We start from the raw sequence: 18,630 nt of genomic DNA on the forward strand, positions 1-18,630 counted from the left end.
GCATGCGTCCTCCATATACTTCATCAGCATTGGTATATGTCAAAAAACGCCAGCATGTCACAGTCTCCATGGGTGTAAAATGTATAATTTACAACTTCACCTCTACGACGGTGAATTCACGTCGAATCCGTCAACTCCAGAAAGCTCCTGATTTCTCGCATGTAGCTGTCCCGCTCCTCCCAGAACGGCATATGGCTCGACTGTTCGAACGTCAGCCACTTCGCCTTGGGAATGCGCTCGAAAAACGGTCTTGCCGCGAACTCTTGCGCGAAGTCAGCCCGCCCATTCACAACGAAGGTGGGTACCTTGATGAGATGCAGTCGATCAAATATTGACCAGCCCTGCAGGTAGGGAAACCTGGTCTTATGATCAATATTCGGTGCAAGGCTCCGTGACGGACATGTACTGATTAGACATACATTGCGGCAGCGACAGTGAGATCACGATTGTCTCCGAAGACGTATTCGAAGGTCCGCGAGAACTCGGCCGGAAACGGCTGGACGGTGCACCCATGGACCTCGTAGAACTTCATGAGCCCGAATTCGTACTTCGGCGGATCGCTGATGCCCAGCCGAAGCCCTTCCTGCACTTCCGGTGGGAAGGCCTGGGCCAACTGGGCGAGCGATTGGTTCCATAGATCCATGGACGCGAAGGAGTTGCTCAGAATGAGATGCCGCAAGCCTGGTGGCTGCCGTTCGACGACGTATTGGGCACCCAGCATGCCGCCGTACGACTGGCCAAGGATATCGAAGGCCTCGCCGATCCCCAGGTGCGCGATGAGGTTGTCGAGCTCGTCCATGAATAGTCCCATGTTCCAGAACGACTGAGGCTTATCTGGAAGACAGGTCGAACGGCCATTCCCGAGTTGGTCGTAGAAGATCACGGGGATCGACCCATAAGTGGCGAGGTCGCAGAGAGGGAGGAGGTAGTCATGAGAGAGTCCCGGGCCGCCGTGCAAAATGATAAGTGGGGGGCGGGAACGAGTCGGTACGTCTCCGACGATCCTGTACCACGTTTGATGGACTTCTCCGTCAATAACGAAGGACGCAAATCCTTCGCGGTCAGGAACGCAATTCTCCATGTTCGGCGATCAGGGCTCCCTGTGGATATCGTCAGCTTAGAGCTGAGCATACGCGTAGACCTCAAGCAAATACCTTGAGAGAACGTAGATAAAGGCACGTCCCTCTTCACAGCTCGCGCACTCGAGCTTGTGCTGCCCTGTATAAAGTAGTCGCATACACAGATGGAAGCACTGCGCCGCTGATCGGTTGAGAATTGAACTGCCGGTCAACGTTCCAATGTGTGGTTTGCCCGGCCGACCGCGTCGTTGTTATGTGGAAGAAAACAACACGGGCTTCATCTCCGCATATCTTTTGTGCTACCGCATACATAATACTAGCGGGAATAGAAATCTTCTAGAGGTCATCCACCGTCTGATCCGCCGACTCCGACACGGGATGTCTTAGAATTGAAGTCAGCGATAATAGTGAAGGAATTTCTCAATTTGTTGAGGATGAAACAGCATATTACATACCATAGCTAATCGACGCGTTGGTCGGTGAACAAGAGACCGATAGAGACATCAGCATTGACAGACAGCACGGCCCCTGCCGCAGTTCAAGTACATAGAATGTAGGATGCGGACTCCGAGTCCGGAGTCGGGACGCGTGTGGCGCCAGATCAGATCACGGTCACGTGGACAGTGTCTGGCGCGTCGTCCGACGCGCATTGTTGGAAATTCAATTTCATAACTGGATCCCAGAAAGGACCAGCATCTCCTCCTACGCTCCCCTCGACCATCAATTTTTGTTTTCATAGAAACGGAGGCACTCTCATCTCACTTTTTCACGTTCACAACGACCCATACAGTCTCAACAAGGCCATATGCGAGAGGAGTCAGGACAGCGGCACTGATTAGCAGCGGGCAGCCTTGTGGTACATCCCTCATGGCACGCGCGAGGTACTTGCTCATTTCGCTTCGTCAAGGCATTCCAGCATTCCAGACGGACCTACATACGCAAGTACTGTACAACACTACCATCTGCACTTTGCCTGACCTTCACACTTCCACACAGCTCACAGCTTCCAACTTATCACGGCACGATGACCGCACGGAAGCGCGCCGAGCTCCGGTGGTCGTACGCCTCCTGCGCCTTATCGAGCGGGAACTTCGTCACCATCGTCCGGATGCCGTTCGCCTGCGCAAACTTGACGCAGTCCTCGCTGTCCGCCGCGGTGCCGGACGGCCACCCACGAATCGACGTGCGCTTCTGGATCAGCGCACCTGGGGAACCGCGCGTCGGTCAGTCAGGCACGCACGGGAGATATATAGACTACACACTGAGCGGGATGCTGGCCTCGTCCGCGATCGCGAGAATGAGCAGCTCGCCGTTGACTGCGAGACCGGGAAGGAGCCCGCGGATGGTCTCCGAGTTCGGCGCCGTGCACATGATGACGGCAGCGCCGCCGAGCTGCTGGAGCGCCTCCGCCTGGTTCACCTTCGAGCCGTCGATGTAGACCTCCGCGCCGAGCTCGCGCGCGAGCTCCGCCTTCGCGGGCGACGAGGAGAGCGCGACGACGCGGAAGCCCATCGCCTTCGCGAACTGGATGCCCAGGTGGCCGAGGCCGCTGATGCACTCACGCGTCAGACTTGGATTGTGGATGGTCAAGAGGCAGACGTACCCGATGCCCTGGATGGCGACGTATTGTGGAGGCTTGCCGGACATGTTGCGCAGCGAGTTGAAGGTGGTCACGCCGGCGCACATCAACGGAGCGACCTCAGCGGGGTCGATACCCTCAGGGAGCGCGACGACCGCCTCCGTGCGGAGCGTAACGTACTCTGCGTACGCACCGTGGCGCGTGATACCTAGGGACCGCATCACACGTCAACTCTGGCGCACACCTGTCGAGAGGTTTTCCGCTCACCATTGATGTCTTGCTGCTCACAGGTGACGAAGTCGCCCACCGAACAACGGCTGCAGGTGTGGCAGTGGCCGCCGTGCCAGCCGCTGCCGACGCGCTGGCCGATCTTCCACTTCTTCTCAGTCGGTGGAATGGCGACGACGTCGCCGACGACCTCGTGCCCGGGCACTATGGGAAATTTGATGCCGGGGAAGGCGGCGTACTTCGCGGCTTCGTCACTATCAACAGGCGTGAGTCAATGTTAGTAGCTTGCGAAGGGATTGAAAGTTGCAAATGCAGAACGGAGGTGTCTACGTCTATCAGAACTGTCAGCGCAGAAAAGCGTCCTAGTTCGGATCCTAAGTGTCTGAGTCATGTGGCTGGAGTGAAGGTTCGGTGAACCACCTTCGGGCAGAGAACTGCATTCCCGAGGTATGCGCGCTTTTCTGTCAACATTGACGTTGGCTGCGGTGGCCTAGGCCGAAGCTCTGAAGGACCGCAACAGATGGGCCACTCAAAATCCACTTTTGACGTCCTCTATCTTGCCTCTATCGCGCCAAGAGCAGCGCATATAGTCCGACTGCACACTTCCCCGTGAGGTCGCAATCGACCGGTATATTGACCACAAACGAGCAAGCACGCTAGAATGGAACTCACCTAGCGCATACACCGCATGCAACGACTTTGACGATGACCTCGCCCTGCTCGGGATCGTGCCAGTCGAAGGTGATAGGCTTGAGTGGTCCGCCCTTCTCGGTGAACCCGTAGGCCTTGTAACTCTTCGGGTGAGCCATGGACTTCTGGAATGGATTCGCGGTGTCTGAGATGGTGGTTCAGGAAGAGAAGAGGATAGAGGGATAGAGCGGCCGTCGTGCAGTATTTATACGTCCCGGGGACGAAACGGATGACGCAGCGTCCGCCGACCTGCCAGAAAGGGAACGACCTCGAAGAGACGATCGAAGGCCAGAAAACGCAAAAAATTGCCCTCATTGGCACCAAACTTCTAATCTTGGAGCCAACTTGGAGCACACGTAAACAAGTCCTGGGCCAGCGTCGTGAGATAAGCCTAATCAGTACTCTGAATTGGCGGTGGACGCGGTACGTACTAGTTCACATACTAGTGACCTGTGCTCCTACGTCCATTTCACGACCCACTCGCATACTGCTGAGGGTCATGCCCCAGGGCCGACTCGGTTTCAGCGCGAATGAAAGGCTTGCATACATCCTGGAGTATGATAAGTAAACAGTAAGTACCAAGACTGTGGGGGAGAACGGTGGCGCTGCGATGACGCAGCACTGGTCAGGCTCGGGCATAGACTCGGGCATGGATCCTCCGCATTTATGCCGAAATGGTAGGTCTGGCAGTACGTTCTGACAATGACTTGTCCTATACGTCAGTCACAGAGGCTGCCGTGTTGTATGCGTACTGCTGCGGCAGAGGCGATACAATTATGTGTGGGCGCAATCTTGCAAATTGCTCGACCGCGCGCGGTATCCCGGTCAACGACTCGGATGACCGAGGTAGGTAGTACCTTGGCAGATACATACGGAAGCCGGTTCGATCTCAGGCCTCAGGCTCAGTGGCGGGATGTCTGACCCGTAGGTTCGACACAAATCCCACACGTGGCGCCGTGTGGAGGGTCTTTGGTTTGGGACTAGCCTGGCCCGCGCGGACTGACATCCTAATGTGGAGGTCTTGTTGTTACTGAGTCATTCGTGCCGGAGTAGCATGGAGGCTATGCTGATCGCGTCCATTCAAGGCTTTCCTCAGCAGACTCAGCTTTTTCATCCAGCGACGAGAATGTAGCCACCAACCAGGCTGGAGCAATCCGTAGTATGTGAATAGACACATGCCATGAGTTTACGGTGCGCCAAAGCTTCCAAAGAGTCGTCAGATAACGGCAAGAATGTGGAAGAGAAAACTCACACGAGCTTGGCACATCGCTCACGCCTATTTCCTGCAAAGCTTACCTCGCCGTCGACGCACCAGGAATGCGTGCCGATCTCACGTCGCATGATCCCCGCATTGACTCGGAGGTTCCGCACCCATCGACGGTCGCGATCGACCTTACATTCAGTCGCCCTCCCACCGGAGCCCACGCCGGCGCGGGTTTCGTTCCTGCAGTGATCGACACTCGAGATCGGTGCCCGCGCTGTCACGGAAGCCTCGATGATCGAACGGCGTTCCCCGGGTAAGCTGGGTGTTTGGCAGGTTTGGTTCGAGTGGTTCGGAAGAGGAATATAGGACACGGCGCGGGATGTAGATACGGGTGGGAGGAGAACGGGGTGTGGAGTGGGTTTGTTGCGAGGATGGGCAACGGTTTTCCAGGTCGGCGTTCGAGAAAAAAGCGAGGTCCTGAGTACAGCTTGCAAAGGTCCCAGTCTGCGGTGTTGTACAAACCGGTAGAGTAGCATGGTAGAATGAAACAAGGTGAGCCTATAGAACCCTAGAACCCCCCGTCTAACATACCTCCAATTCATTGAACCTGCGCATGCATATCTGCTAGCATGTCGCACGGTAAATTGACGGCGTCGCTTGCAGTGCACCACAGCCCACTTGAAAGTAGCCAGCCACCACAGCACAAATAATGTAAGCGCCTGGCTGCTGCCAGTGGCGAGCCTCCGCTCACAGCACAAACCGAAGCACGATTCCTATCACGAACTATTACCATTACAAGTATCATATTCAGTACGAATGAACCACACAAAAGCACTAATTTACCTGTCCGTCGGCTACACTGTCCACCTTCCACCCATCAGCTGCCCCGAGACGTCTCCCACAGGCCCATGCATGATCCTCAGATGACCCACGGTTCAGCAGATACGCTGCGGTCGGTGTCCCGGGTGGGAAGTGGGATTTGCGGATCGTCCGAGTCAAAGGGGCGTTTACCGAGGGCTGTATGAGATGCGACCGGATGTCCGGTCGAGATCGCAGGTACAGGACAACTGGGCGGTTGATTGGAAGATCCACGCGTCGTCTGTGGAATCGCCCTTGCGTTGGCGAGAGCACATTTAGGACAAATTCCTGCCGACTTGATCAACGTGGCCGGAAATTATTTGACTTTTGTACAGTGCAATTCTCGGCCTTCGGGAGCATGTGCCTTGATCTACCCACAAGTTGAGTCTTTGCGTACGACGAGTACGCACAGTGACTCACCTCTGTAAGCATAACGACCACGGGCCTCAGAATTGCCTAAAGCGATGTCGTGGCCGTCCCGGTCGTAGAAGAGTCCGGAAGGGTGAAGTACGCCGACAGGACGTACATGAAGTCCTCATCAGGTACCGTCGGCGACTCGTCGAACCGCGAGATCGACTCCCTCGTGAGCGGAATCTTTCTGCGCACCGAGCTCGGGTGCATCATCGTCCTACAAGCAAAACCCACCCACCCTACGTCAGCGCACTGCAGCAACAGGCCCGCACAACAGAGACTCACAGATGCTTGATCAACCCATCCCTGCTCATCGTCTTTTGCTTGTGGCACAGCGGACAGAGCCAGATAAAGCCCCGCGCAGCGGTGCGTTCGCCGGAGCGGAGCTTCCACCGTCGCGTGCGCGGCTGCGGCTCCCAGGACGCGCCGTGGAAGTGGAGATTCATCGTTGGCACGCCGCCGCCGTCGAAGGGTGAGGGCGATTGGGTGTTCGTCCGGTCGGTGACGCCCTCTGAACAGGATGCACTTAGGGCGGGGCTGAATGCTGAGAATGGAGAAGCTGGTGCGACGGACTGGGATGCAAGATGTGGAGGTTTGGGTGTGGGTGTGGGGTCTGAGGGGGGTAGGGGAGGTGGTGCGGATGTGGGAGAGGTGGGAGTGGCCGCAGTCACAGACAGAGTTGGACGATTGCAGACGACGCTGGTTGCAGGCTCCTTGTACGGAGAGTCTCGCCTCTCTGGATGCAGCCTCGGGACAGGGGGTTCGGGGCCCACGACGTACATCGACTTCAAGCGGCCTTCAACGTCCGAGTCGGCAGACGATACCTCGTTCATGAGTTGCAGGGCATCTTGAGCCGACGAGCTCGCGCTTGGGTGAGCGACATCGTCGTCTTCTACAGAGTCATCGTCCGAGTCTTCCTCCACATCCCGAGCCACCGACTTCCAGCTTGCAGGGCGAAGTCGTCCCGCAGGCGCCACCTCCGGACTAACGTGCTGTAAGCATTCAGCAGGAAGTAGGTCGCAGAAAGTTCAATGACTGACTTCAGCGTGTCCCAACTATCCTCCTTACTCTTAGTACATCGTGGTGAGGCCGTACACCAAGGAGCGCGGGGCTTCCAGGTTATCCACGAACGCCCGACCGACTCGGATGTCATAGCGCAACCTGGGATGGGCAACGCATCCGTGGGTTCTGCTTTGCAATCAGCTTTGAGAGCGCCTGAGCTACACGCGTCCCAGCGCGCTCGTTTACACGGGAAGGCGAAATACGCGTCGTCTTCGTTGACCGAGATTCTCTTCATCGCGCGGGTGGCGCGTCAGGTAACAAGCGCAAGCTTTGTGGACCCAGGGGCCAGAACTTAGCAAGTGTAGGCGAGAACTTTTGTTGAAGGGACCGCAAGCTGTGATAACACAAGAGAACGGTGGCCACTGACTGAACGGTCCGGAGAGTGGAGGCGGAACAACTGGGAACAACTGGAATCCGAACAACGCAATTTCAGAGAGCCACCGACGCGGTATGATGCGATCACGTGAGGTGTGGCCGGTTCGCGTTTCAGCCCGGCAAGCGCTTAACTCGACGCGTTGTGGCGTCTTCCGAGTCCCGACTCTTCGCCTGTGTGGCGCTTGAAGGATGTGAGTAATGCCACGCAGGATATATTCATAGATGACTAACATAAAGGCTACAGGAGGCATAGGCTGGCATAATATCGCATACGTTTATGAAAGCTAAACAGCCGCGGTCAATCGGCGGCGCCGTCAGCAAGGTGCATGCCACATCAGCCTGTCAAGGCGGCAGGTTTCGACGTTCCAACACACTTGCTGGGACTCCGAGCCAGACCCCCTTTCCCAGATCGGATAGCGTACTCAGCCTCGAGCCTTGCCTTCATCGCAGCTTGAGCTTTCGCAGCGCGGTCAGCTCGGTTAGCCTTCTTTTCCGCTTGTGTACTCTCGTCTTCCCTGCGCTGAAGACGCATACTCTTCCGTTTTGACGGCGAGGACTGAGGGGTCATCGTCGTCGATCGTGGCTTGCGGCTCGGCGTGGCGGGAGGAGCCCTGAATTCGGGCATTTTAGGTTGTGAGTGTTCTCTTGCGACGGGATCGAATCTAGGGGCCGACATCCGTGCGTTGAGATTCGAAGCGAGGGATTCTGAAGGCGCCTGAGAAGGGGCCCTCGAGGATAGGACAGCGTCGGGGTCCAAGTATTCTGTGCACCACCCCCTCCTGTGTGCAAATATGAGCATCCGTCAACTGCGGAGGTTGCAGGTCATCACAAACCATTCTTCTTCGGTGGACATGCGGGGACGTGGTGTTGATTCCCGGACACTACCCCCACAGTCATTCGCGTCACGCCAGAATAATCGTCAGGTATTTAACACTCACTATTGTTCCGCCTGATCTGCCGGTAGGGCATCGACGGCCGCAAATAGTTCTCTACGTGCCAATGCATATCGCGATTGGAGTTGAGGCTCGACGGTGGCAGGTAGTTCGGTGTTGACGACAAAGTCCACGGGTTCGATGCGTTCCATGGCCCAGTGTGTGACTGTTCCGATACAAGAGAGCTCGTGCGCGCCCACATATATACACGGCTGGTTTGTGGCCACGCAGAGCCACGTGTGGCCCGATGTCCAATGTTCCATATCAGGCATGGGCATCACGTCCTGATTCGTTTTCTTAATGGCGTGGCTCATCGCTTTGACTCTGATCGCTTGTCGGTAACCCGCGCGGTAAATTGGATGCCTGGCGAATTCGGCAAATGCTCAGAGAGGCCACTCACCAGCAAGGGCCGCCAAATACTGCAGGGGTGTTCCTGCACATACTGGGGCATATTGTACACAGTTAAGTGGTCGTAGAATACATGAATTGGAAGGTCACAACGATTGTCCAGCTCACCGCCCCATGTTCAACGCATGATCCCTCACCGACCTCATGAACTCGGGATCCATCGTGCTCGTGGTAACCTGAATCGAGCCACCAGGAGCTCCAGGGACAGGAATGTCGATGATCCGTCCAGGGCCGCAGGCCTCGTCATCCTCGTTCGTAGCCGTGCTGATTTCTTCAATGGGCTCCTCCTCCTCTTCGTCCTGTGCTTCACCGCCGTCCTCCGGCTCCCCGAGCTCGAAGAGCGTGTGCGCTTTGACCTTGTCTTCTTCCGACATCTTCAGAGTCTTCCCGGTCGAGTTGGGCTTACAGATGCCCTTATGTCTGGGCCAATCCTGTCGTAAGGACCCCATGAGCTTATCATGAGGCATACACGATCAGAAGTTCAGGCGCACCTTCTTCTGGCACCCCGGGCTGCAGTAGGAGGGTTTGAGGTCTGGCGGGCATCGTCCAGAGCAAGCTCGCAACACGCTCTTTTGCTCTCCCTGAATGCCGCACCCCTCAGCGGCGCAGACGTAGACATTGGGGCTTCTGTCCACCTTGCGCTGGCGCTTCCGCTCCTCCGAGTGGATCTCCTTGCGGCGACGCGCGATGGCACGCAAGAGCGATCGGAAACGTTTCCCACGTTCCGCGGTCTGGTCGACGTTCGCACCGAGGGCGTCGCCTATGTCGTAGACCCTGAACCCGACTAAAAGCACGGCCGGAGACACGAGCCCGAACTTGACGCTCTCGTTGGCGTGGTGCGCTGCGAGGAGGAAGTACGCGAGGGGCGACGCGTCGGCGCCCAGGGGCTGGGTCTCCGGGCGGGCGAAACGTTCCTCGTCCGCTAGGATGTCACTGCGTTCGGAGTCGGGTGCGAGATACTTGAGAAAGTATGCGCGGGCGGCACAGGAGTGCGCCTGCGCAAGCATCGTGCGGGACGCGTTGTGGCCTACGTAACCATGATCACAGGAAGGATCGAAGAAGCTGTCAAGGACGTAGAGCGCTCCTTCCGAGCTCTGCTTTCGCACTCCACATCCGCTGAGGTATCTAGGAGGTGAACGACGCGTGTGAGTGACATCGGCTATTCGAAAGACTATTCATTGCGTACCTGAGCGCGAGGTCAAGAATTGCATCGGGGTCGCCTTCATTAGCACGACCGTAGAGGGCCTGGCCCTGAAACTTTGTGAAATGGTACGATAGATCCTTCATCCCCTTCTCAGCGTCGTGCTCGACATGGTAGCTGAAGAGGCAGGAGACTTTGACTCCGTAATACTTGTCCATGTCCTGATAGAACGGCACATCTGGGTCGAGCCTCCGTATGTTGACTGTTGTGCGAATCTTGTCCATCTTGTCTGTTTGAAAAATAGTCGTCAGCCGTAGAATGCGCAGCGACAGTGTAGAGTACGAAGTCGGGAAACAAGCTGGATACATAGTAGCGGTGGGCTTAGTGGTCACAATTGCGGGTTCCAGGGGTAAGGAGGCATTTGAGACTCAGAGGCCTCTAGTGCACCTACTCGGACACACCCCCGAGAGTGCAGCGGCGTCCAGAGCTAGTCCAGAACCTTTGGCAGTGCACACCTCGCGCGACAGGAGCGGATTTGATCATAGCTCATGATATTATCCAGTGCCAGTGATCTGCTGACGGAGGTCGGGTGAGCGGGCCAAATATTGGTCAGCGCTGTTGCGTGCCCCTATCCCGCTCGAGGAAATAACCCTGCAAACGAGCCCAGCACACAGACCAGAATCTCGCTGGCACGGCGGGCCCGCAGGGCCCGTACGTTTCGCGATCCTCAGCAGCATCCCATCTATACCTGAGGAAGCTCACCGCCGAGCCAAAAATAAAGTGCGGCCTTATAATCAGCTAGCACAGCAATCTTTGAAGACTCTGAATCTCACCTGTGCAATCTTACTTCCAGTCAGTCATAAGTTATTAACTGTCATAAGTAACAAAAGCAAGAGGCGGGCTTGGCGGAGTGTGCCGTGCATCGACGCCGATCTGGATCGCCGTTTCGCCACTTGCTTGATTGGGAGGCCTGAACCGCAGTCAAATTCGTTGAAACGACGTCAAATTCATCCAGCGTCTGTGAACCGACCATCGCTGCTTGTCTCGTCTTCGTCTCAGCGGTCATATAGCTCTTCTTTTGTCATGGTTCCAATGATTGCTACAACGACCCATCAAAGTAGAAACGACAACCATGACCGATCGCCACGGCTCTGTACTACCTGTGGTCCCGGAGTGGTAACCTGACGGTAATTTACAAGGAGACAATGAAAGAGCGGGATAGCCGAATGGTACGTGTCTTTGTACAGTTCTTTCACATCGCTCTCGCAATATTCTCTGTTCTCACCTTCCACCCATTACTCGGGAACCCCGGTGCTTGTTCCGTTCTACTGTCCCACCCGGCTGCCATCATAGCGACGGCATACAATAGCCCACCCGACCCCGGGAAGTACGGCGTCGGCACCTGTGCACCTCCTCCTGGCATCCCTACGTCGTCAAATTCGAAGTATGGATTGAGAAGCCATTCAATTGCCGTCTCTTGATTGCCCATGCGCGCCGCCGACATCGCGAGCATAGGGAAGTCCCATCTACGTGACACTTCTGAGTGCACACCCTCGGTACGGGACGTGATATGTTCTCACCCCCACAGATTGCTCACGTTCCAGGTCGTCCACACCTTCTCTGCAGTGTTTATCGCCATGTCCACGCTGACGTTCGCGGTCGCTGGCAGCCAGCCGTACAGCCCCACCAAAGCAGGATGGCTGTTCGTATACGTCGGGTCCGTCCAGAAGTTGGCCTCTATGCCCTCATAGACCGCATATAGTCCATTTTCGACCGGGAGCGGCGCCAGATTGTCCGCGACTTCCGACCAAACAGCAGGAGGCTCTTCACCAAGCCGCTCCATCCACGTTTGCGCTATCTCCAGTCCCAGTCGCCAGTAGGACAGCTCGAACGCGGGGTTACGCGTCACGTTTGGGCTCGTGTCCTCGCTGACGACGTACATTGGTGGCCCGAGGTCGTACACACCCGTGCTCTCGTTGAGCCACGCGTATGCGGCCATGAAGTCGGCTGTCTCGTACACCACATCTCGCCACCTCTCCAGGGTCTCCTGCGAGCCAGTCGCGCGAAACTCGTACTCCGCGAACACCAGTGGGTGTGGCTGCTCCCAGATGAGTAGCTCGTTGATCTCGCCTGGCGCCGATCGACCGGAGGGGTCAGTCATCTTGGACCAACGCGCGCCGTATGTGTAGCCTTCCTGGACCTGCGCCCGCTCGATGGAAGTCTGGAGGAAGCGATTGTACACGTCGATTGAACGGTTCAGGAGATCCCAGTTGTTCCAGAGCGCCCAGTGACAGCTGTGCCAGAAGATCATCTCCATGTGGAACTTGCCGTACTAGCGTTATGGGTGAGTTGAGCGCATATAGTCAGTCATCTTTTCGTGTGTAGCTCACCCAGCCAGTATTGACTAGCCCTGACTAGCAAACGCAGTCAACTCAGGGCTCTCGAGAAGAGGAAGAGACCTACCTCCTGCGGTGGAGTGTGCCCCGCCTCGTTGACTCGCATCAGGTATCGCGAGAGAATGATCCGTCTCTGCAGCTCGTCTGCTCTTGGATCGGTAGAACCCGTGTACACGTCGATGAATCCATTGGACGACCAATATTCGCCCCAGGCTGTAACTGACTCCTCTGCGACTTCGGTAACAGTCGGTAACGCGGCGGATGGAAGCAGAGAATATGAGAAGACCGTCGAGAACAACGTCGACACCTCGCTCGGGAACACGCTATAGCGGTGTGCAGAGGGCGTGTCTCGCGAGATCGAGAACGGGCTTCCCCCACCGATGGACGTGAAGACGGTCGCCGCGACCTCCGTATGGTTGATCGACGCCTGCACGTTCGCGCCGAGGCCGCTGCCCGTGTCCAGCTCTGTCGTATGGTTGGCGGTCTCGTTCCAGTATCCGACGAAAGGTGCTTGGAACTTCTGCGAGCCGTCGTTCCATGGGAAGTCGAGGAACAGTCCTAGGCGTCCCTCCGCAAGCAGGTCCGAGTATATCGCGAATGCAACGGCACTGCTACTCTGCGCCGTAAACGTCTCGACGGTCACTCTCTGGCCGTCCACCGTGAAGCTGCTCGTGATTGTCCCCGTCCACAGGCCCAGCCGCTGCTCGACGTCGCTCAAGTCTGCCTCTGTTACGTTCATCACCTCGCCGCCTGCATCTTTGAACAGCAACCCGACGCGTCCCAGGTTCGCGCGGTTCGGGTTCGCGATCAGCCACTGCTGGGCCGACGCAGGCCCCCCGAACTCGTATTGCACCCCGTCCCAGACGACGCCGCGGTAGTCCAGGATGTCCTCTTCCGTCACGCCCGCGGGCAGGGAGTCATTCTTCCAGCCCCAGTCGGACATGGTCGCCCACGGGAGGAAGGTCTGCAGCCCAGTCACGTCCGCGCCGAACGCGAAAAACCCGTTCCCGACTTGCATGGGTGTACTAGAGCTGGATGCATTTCGGACGGGGTTATAACGCGAAACCACGGAGTAACGCGGGATGGACGCCGCGGACGCGAGCAACGTCCATGCGAGGGCGGCAAAGAGCAGGACGCGACATCCAAGCTGAGGTCGTAGCCTAGGCATCGCGTTGGGTGGTCGACGGCTGTGGGCCGTACCATCCCTCCCAATATAACTGTGCTTGCATCGTGTGTGTCGCTGCTCACATTCCCGACAGGTGACGCGTGAGGTTCAAGGCGGACCGGACGCGTTGGTCATATGACGCGGAGTTGGTCGATCACGACGCTCGTGTACTAAGTACTTCACCTGGTTGAACGTTCCGACGGCATGATACTCTCATTATTCGCCGGCATATCACCGGTGTCTGGGTCGGCTGGCGTCCTCGCATAGAAGGCAATCTCTCAAAGGAATTTCAAAGGCTTAACTATCACATAAAGTCTAGGACGAAGTGACCCTTGGTTACTAAGTATGTGGGCACTAGCAGGCTATCAGTACAATTTTTCACGACTCCTATAGTTTGACGACGCATACAAGCTCGATCAACCGCGGGGGTAGAACTTGAGCCTCTCAGGCTCAATGTTGGTCGACCTCCAAATCGGCTCGAAGGCCTCCGCGTTTGCCTTCAGTATCTCGAGCTTCCACAGCAGACGCTCGCCGCAATCAGGTCCCAGCGGGACCCGCAGCCACTCGCGCTTGCCGCCCTGGCTTTCGACGAGTCCCTTCGCCATCCCCGTTCCATGCACGACCTCGTACACGCGCGCCGCCAGCTTGTCCACGTCGCCGATCTGGCCCGCCGCGACATGCGACCCGGGGAGCGCCTCGAGCGTGCGGAAGCCCTGCGAGGGCTCCGTGTAGACGGTGGAGTCTTTCAGCTTCTGCACGTTCGACGCGGACTGCATGAAGTTCGTCGAGAAGTAGCCAGGCATGATGATCAGGACGCGGATGTTGAACGGCGCGACCTCCTGGCTGAGGCACTCCGAGAAGAGGTCGAGCGCGGCTTTGGCGGAGCTGTACGCGCTCCAGCCTGCGTACCCGGTGAAACCCCCATTCGAGCTGACATTCAGGATGTGCCCAGTCTTGCGCTCTCGGAAGTGGGGTAGGAGGGCTTGGGTGAGCGCAATGACGCCGAACACCATGGTCTGGAAGCTCGCCCGTATATCGTCCAAGCTAGTGGGGATACTCAACATCTGCTGGATGCGGGAGTGTCACACGCTTACTCCAATTCTTCCACTGGGCCTATGACTCCCCAGCCAGCGTTGTTGACCAGGATGTCGACGCGTCCGAAGATCTTCAGTGACTCTTCACCAGCCCTGCGGATGTCTGCGTCTGACGCACTGAGGTCGAGGACCAGCGGCTGTCCTCCCGCCTTCTTGAGGGTCTCCGGGAATCTGGACACTGACCTGACCGTCCCAATAACCTACACGTCCTTGCTCAGTATCATCTCCTTCACGCTATTGCAGGTAACATACCTTGTCCCCTTGGGAGAGAGCGTAGAGAGCAATGGCGTATCCGATGCCGGAGTTCGCGCCTGTGACGAGCCAGACTTTCTCTGTAGGAGCCGACATCGTCTGTCACGAAAATGTGCAAGCTGTCGCTGTCCTCACGCTAGAATACCGGCGATTTTATACTTCTCGTCGTCGACTTATCTAGGCTTGACGGGTTCCTCCAGACGAAGACGAAGACTAAGAAGACCAAGGAACGAACCCACATTGATCTCCGTCGCAGGAGCTTCGAATTCTCAGTGTGCACACCGATGGAGTGCTGAGTGAGTCGGAGAGGAGGCTGAGGGTGGCGCACGATAGATTATGCTTCCTGTAGCGAGAGGATACTCGTTATCATCCCCAGTCCTTCGAAGTCGATGTTATCTGTCACAAAGAACCTCAGTGTCAAACAAGCACCGGAGTGCGTGCAATGCAGACACCGTACTATCTAGACCCACTGTGTCAGCTGATCCATGAGCAAGACACCTGAATTAGAACATTGATGTCGTGGGCAACGACGTCTTCGTTACCTATAACCCATAAGCTGCTAGAGATACAGTGGTGGTGACGGTGACGGTGATACTACAAATGATTGAATGATTGGTGCAGCAGCTTTGTCCCCAGCTGCTGGCAATCCCGCTCTATCGAGTACAACTCGAGGTCGAGGTCCTCTTCTTCGCGCACGGACACAGGCACGGCCTCCTCGTCCCGTGCCTTCCGCTGTCGCCGTGGTGCAGACTTCACGGGCGGCGGGGTGAGTGCCGCTTCGGAGCTGACGATTGAGAACGATAGGGAATCAATGCTGCAGCGCGAGGCCTTGAAGCCTTTTAGGTTGAGGACCAGTCTCGAGCCTGCGATGTTGACCATGGCGAGGGCGAAGCTGCGGATGGTGTGAGGACCGCATGCGTCATGAACAGGAGGCGAGAACGTACTATCGAGCTAGTCCTATCAGGGATGGTGGCGCTAGTGCCCATACGCTGTGAACATGTTGAGACCATGAGGATCTTCTTGACAACCTAGCATACGTACAGGAGCGAAAACAGGGAGCAGACTGCAGAACAGAAATGAGAATTCGGCCATGACAACCAATGTGGCTGTTACACACCTGTGACAGCGACGAAGTACAACATTCCTAGCATAAGGGCGGTCAGACAGACGCCACGCCTGGCGAGGATGAGACTCACCATCGCGATACAGAAGGAGAGACAATGTGCTGAAAGACCGACGTTTCTCCTGTCGAAGCATGGCCACGACGGTGAGGCCGAAAAGGAGTGTTTCAAAGAAGACGCTGGCGGTCCCGATGAGTCAGTGCCCCGCAGCTTCGATGACGAAGATGTGCTTCGCAGCTCGCCTGTCGTACCTTGGTAGCCAAGCGACCCACAAGTAAGAGGGTATCTAGAAGCATCCCAGAGCCGGTCAGATGGGCAGACGGGGCGCGCAGAGGATTTGTACGCACAGAGCTGACGCATTCATGGTGGAACGGCTTCAGGTCAGCTATAGATACTATCTGAGTCACTGGCGAAGCACAGAGAGAACACACGAAGACGCACCGACGATGGGTACAAGAGCAACAGTGATGACCACGGTGGAGCTCGAGACGTAGAGGACCGCAGCAATCCAGAGCAGTCTACGTATCCACGCCTGACCCCCGTGCAACGCGTATAACCGCCATGCGACGATGGCTATCCCACAATTAGCGACCTGTCGTCGGGATAGGATGTGGGTATGTACCATGGATGGACATGAACGACGCTATGGTGACGTAGCTCTGGACAGTTGTCCATACCTTGCAGAGCTGCGGCATGCCGTTAGACGATATAAAGGAGATGCGCAGCAGTAGGAAGGCTCACCATGATCGCAGAGCGGTCGCTCGTGAGGCCCATGGTTTCTGAAGTGTGATGTAAGGTGAGAAGGCACACCAGGGCTTTCGAGATGCGTACCATAGACGTCCACGGCAAGCACAAGGGGTCTATGGCGCGTCCCACATTTCAGCTTATGCAGAGTACAATGAACCCCGCAGACATACATGATGTATCGATTCTGCATTAGGACACGATGAGACGCTGTGCGTTGTATGACAGCTGGCAGTACGCACCAACAGGAAGATCATCGACACAAGCCCCAGCCGGTCGCCCCAAATGTGATTCACCTGCCATGATCCATGTCAACTTCATTTGCCCAAGCTCAGCGAAGGCAGTCTGGTCTACCTCATCTCCGAACTTCGAAACAGTCAGTCACAAGTTAATTGCTACGAGCCTTCGACGCACCGTCAAAATATGATCATAGATGAGAATGGAGAAGCCGGCGACTGTGATGGAACATGTGGTTCAGCACGGCACCCTCATGGAAGAACTTCACTGCACGTACGGGTCATAGCGCTTTGAAATACAACACATCGCTCAGTATATCCACCTCGAACACAGCGCTCAGGTACTCACTTGACAGCTGCTCCATGGGTAGCGAGCGTCCCCAAGGACGCGTCGACAGCAGAGGACATCGTCGATGCCGTTCTACCCAGGCCAGGATGGCGAAACAGGAGGACCTTCGGTGGGCCGCGCGCACGGCCCCATCCCCATACTTATTGTCCACCGCCCACATTCCGCTTATCTGCCAGCCGCTTCCGAGATGAAAGATGGGGCGCCGGGGAGCGCTCGCAGAATCCGGGCTAGGAAAGGTACGCATGGTACGCGCAACTCCGCGATCCTGTGGGGGCTCAGTCCCCGTGCTTCCGGAACCACTTTGCGGAGGACGCGTCTACTGCGGTGTTGCCGTCCCCCCAGCCCGAGGATCGAGTGCCTCGAAAGAGGCGGGCTGTGTCCCCGTCTGAGTACACCGTGGGTGAGGCCTACGTACGAAGAGCAGAAGAGGCGGTACGGCGATGGCCTCGAGGTAGGTACACAGCCCTCGACTGAGAGCCTATACACACGAGGGATTACCACTTTTGGGAAGGTGAAGGTGTGCGGGCGGATCAGCAGAACAGCCCGGAGGCAATCTTGGGGCGACGGAGCCAAAGAAGACGAGAGACCGGACGCCATATGGATCGTGTTTCTTGCCCTGTGGTGTCGCCGTTTCGGGATGTTACTTTGTGAGCGGTCCGGGGCCGAGAACCTCGGGCAGCTAGACAAAAGCGCGAAAATGGGCTGTGAGTCTCGGCCAGGGGATGACAATGTCATATGCAGTCTGAGTACTGGAGTGTCCTCTTCCTTCTGACAGCGAGCGGCCAGATGGACGGGTCGCAGCAATCACGATTGAACTGCGAGCCAACCGCTGTTTCCTCGGACGTGACTGTACACCTCCAATAGGCAGATAGACCCGGTGAACCTTACGGCTGCACAAGGTCGAATAATCGAGACGACGGGGCATACGGTCCCTGTGATAAGTATTTATAGGCAGGTAGACGGGACTCGGAGAGTGGTCCGAAAGATAGCTTCCGGCAGTCCAGGGCGTCGAGATGGAGACTAGCAATGTGGAGATCTCTGGGAATCAAAACATAATTTTGCACACATGCCAATCCCGAAGTCTGTGGGCCATACAACGACGGGATTCGGATAGGACGGGAGGATCCTTGGCGCCGTGCACATGCACCGGCGAAGTCGATCGTCAGGGCCTGTGCGTATGGTGCAGTCATCAGCGATCGTTGCGTCAGCGGTAGACAAGCTGATAGAGTAGGACAGATTGTTGAGTTGAGACTGGAGCCAGAAAACATCATGGAGCGATTTCACCGAACACACTGTCATACCCGCA

General features: G+C 56.7%; 9 protein-coding genes across 9 annotated transcripts; 1 reads left to right on the forward strand and 8 right to left on the reverse strand.

Annotated features, from left to right (window-relative positions):
- Window positions 1-116: 116 nt before the first annotated feature.
- On the reverse strand, window positions 117-1,081 carry C8Q71DRAFT_799592 (proline iminopeptidase; the record flags this gene model as incomplete). The annotated part of the gene is made up of 2 exons (XM_047925897.1): window positions 117-357; window positions 420-1,081. 2 exons carry the CDS (start codon window positions 1,079-1,081, stop codon window positions 117-119), a joined length of 903 nt encoding a protein of 300 aa, XP_047773178.1.
- A 1,012-nt stretch (window positions 1,082-2,093) lies between these two features.
- On the reverse strand, window positions 2,094-3,695 carry C8Q71DRAFT_717697 (chaperonin 10-like protein; the record flags this gene model as incomplete). The annotated part of the gene is made up of 5 exons (XM_047921183.1): window positions 2,094-2,284; window positions 2,342-2,628; window positions 2,683-2,866; window positions 2,926-3,140; window positions 3,559-3,695. The coding sequence occupies 5 exons, from the start codon at window positions 3,693-3,695 to the stop codon at window positions 2,094-2,096; spliced, it is 1,014 nt and encodes a 337-aa protein (XP_047773179.1).
- A 2,048-nt stretch (window positions 3,696-5,743) lies between these two features.
- C8Q71DRAFT_388897 (uncharacterized protein) lies at window positions 5,744-7,111 on the reverse strand. The gene is made up of 4 exons (XM_047918248.1): window positions 7,090-7,111; window positions 6,335-7,041; window positions 6,059-6,266; window positions 5,744-6,008 (listed from the first exon to the last, which is right to left on the reverse strand). The coding sequence occupies exons 2-3, from the start codon at window positions 6,880-6,882 to the stop codon at window positions 6,095-6,097; spliced, it is 720 nt and encodes a 239-aa protein (XP_047773180.1). The 5' UTR covers window positions 6,883-7,041; window positions 7,090-7,111; the 3' UTR covers window positions 5,744-6,008; window positions 6,059-6,094.
- A 584-nt stretch (window positions 7,112-7,695) lies between these two features.
- C8Q71DRAFT_788599 (uncharacterized protein) lies at window positions 7,696-8,836 on the reverse strand. Its single transcript, XM_047925226.1, has 3 exons — window positions 8,425-8,836; window positions 8,320-8,367; window positions 7,696-8,265 (listed from the first exon to the last, which is right to left on the reverse strand). Exons 1-3 carry the CDS (start codon window positions 8,730-8,732, stop codon window positions 7,821-7,823), a joined length of 801 nt encoding a protein of 266 aa, XP_047773181.1. The 5' UTR covers window positions 8,733-8,836; the 3' UTR covers window positions 7,696-7,820.
- A 94-nt stretch (window positions 8,837-8,930) lies between these two features.
- On the reverse strand, window positions 8,931-10,251 carry C8Q71DRAFT_717681 (uncharacterized protein; the record flags this gene model as incomplete). Its single annotated transcript, XM_047921181.1, has 3 exons — window positions 8,931-9,257; window positions 9,318-9,951; window positions 10,013-10,251. 3 exons carry the CDS (start codon window positions 10,249-10,251, stop codon window positions 8,931-8,933), a joined length of 1,200 nt encoding a protein of 399 aa, XP_047773182.1.
- Window positions 10,252-11,219: 968 nt separating this feature from the next.
- On the reverse strand, window positions 11,220-13,531 carry C8Q71DRAFT_717808 (Six-hairpin glycosidase-like protein; the record flags this gene model as incomplete). Its single annotated transcript, XM_047921192.1, has 4 exons — window positions 11,220-11,493; window positions 11,548-12,299; window positions 12,358-12,381; window positions 12,431-13,531. The coding sequence occupies 4 exons, from the start codon at window positions 13,529-13,531 to the stop codon at window positions 11,220-11,222; spliced, it is 2,151 nt and encodes a 716-aa protein (XP_047773183.1).
- Window positions 13,532-13,710: 179 nt separating this feature from the next.
- Window positions 13,711-15,178, reverse strand: C8Q71DRAFT_389423 (NAD-P-binding protein). The gene is made up of 4 exons (XM_047918251.1): window positions 14,875-15,178; window positions 14,623-14,822; window positions 13,937-14,572; window positions 13,711-13,882 (listed from the first exon to the last, which is right to left on the reverse strand). Exons 1-3 carry the CDS (start codon window positions 14,968-14,970, stop codon window positions 13,945-13,947), a joined length of 924 nt encoding a protein of 307 aa, XP_047773184.1. The 5' UTR covers window positions 14,971-15,178; the 3' UTR covers window positions 13,711-13,882; window positions 13,937-13,944.
- A 290-nt stretch (window positions 15,179-15,468) lies between these two features.
- Window positions 15,469-17,383, reverse strand: C8Q71DRAFT_862931 (uncharacterized protein; the record flags this gene model as incomplete). Its single annotated transcript, XM_047928093.1, has 17 exons — window positions 15,469-15,766; window positions 15,819-15,863; window positions 15,916-15,937; window positions 15,992-16,018; window positions 16,071-16,174; window positions 16,247-16,281; window positions 16,343-16,380; window positions 16,437-16,568; window positions 16,618-16,681; window positions 16,737-16,774; window positions 16,827-16,855; window positions 16,913-16,926; window positions 16,982-17,035; window positions 17,094-17,105; window positions 17,154-17,194; window positions 17,254-17,264; window positions 17,325-17,383. 17 exons carry the CDS (start codon window positions 17,381-17,383, stop codon window positions 15,469-15,471), a joined length of 1,023 nt encoding a protein of 340 aa, XP_047773185.1.
- C8Q71DRAFT_389138 (uncharacterized protein) lies at window positions 17,180-18,380 on the forward strand. The gene has a single exon (XM_047918249.1). It carries the CDS (start codon window positions 17,389-17,391, stop codon window positions 18,094-18,096), a length of 708 nt encoding a protein of 235 aa, XP_047773186.1. The 5' UTR covers window positions 17,180-17,388; the 3' UTR covers window positions 18,097-18,380.
- The last annotated feature ends 250 nt before the right edge of the window (window positions 18,381-18,630 follow it).

The sequence above is a fragment of the Rhodofomes roseus genome (genome assembly GCF_022264815.1).
Source record: "Rhodofomes roseus strain CIRM-BRFM 1785 chromosome Unknown C8Q71scaffold_35, whole genome shotgun sequence".
In the NCBI taxonomy this organism is placed as follows: Eukaryota; Fungi; Basidiomycota; class Agaricomycetes; order Polyporales; family Fomitopsidaceae; genus Rhodofomes; species Rhodofomes roseus.

Coding starts and splice junctions, on each gene's coding strand:
- C8Q71DRAFT_788599 (XM_047925226.1), bottom strand. CDS start 8,732: ATGAGCCACGCCATTAAGAAAACGAATCAGGACGTGATGCCCATGCCT. Junction 8,368..8,424: donor GCAGATCAGGCGGAACAATA/GTGAGTGTTAAA, acceptor CTGTGGGGGTAG/TGTCCGGGAATCAACACCAC. Junction 8,266..8,319: donor ATGTCCACCGAAGAAGAATG/GTTTGTGATGAC, acceptor ATTTGCACACAG/GAGGGGGTGGTGCACAGAAT.
- C8Q71DRAFT_389138 (XM_047918249.1), top strand. CDS start 17,389: ATGCCGTTCTACCCAGGCCAGGATGGCGAAACAGGAGGACCTTCGGTG.
- C8Q71DRAFT_388897 (XM_047918248.1), bottom strand. CDS start 6,882: ATGAACGAGGTATCGTCTGCCGACTCGGACGTTGAAGGCCGCTTGAAG. Junction 6,267..6,334: donor GATGGGTTGATCAAGCATCT/GTGAGTCTCTGT, acceptor TTTTGCTTGTAG/GACGATGATGCACCCGAGCT.
- C8Q71DRAFT_389423 (XM_047918251.1), bottom strand. CDS start 14,970: ATGTCGGCTCCTACAGAGAAAGTCTGGCTCGTCACAGGCGCGAACTCC. Junction 14,823..14,874: donor CTCTCTCCCAAGGGGACAAG/GTATGTTACCTG, acceptor AAGGACGTGTAG/GTTATTGGGACGGTCAGGTC. Junction 14,573..14,622: donor GGCCCAGTGGAAGAATTGGA/GTAAGCGTGTGA, acceptor TATCCCCACTAG/CTTGGACGATATACGGGCGA.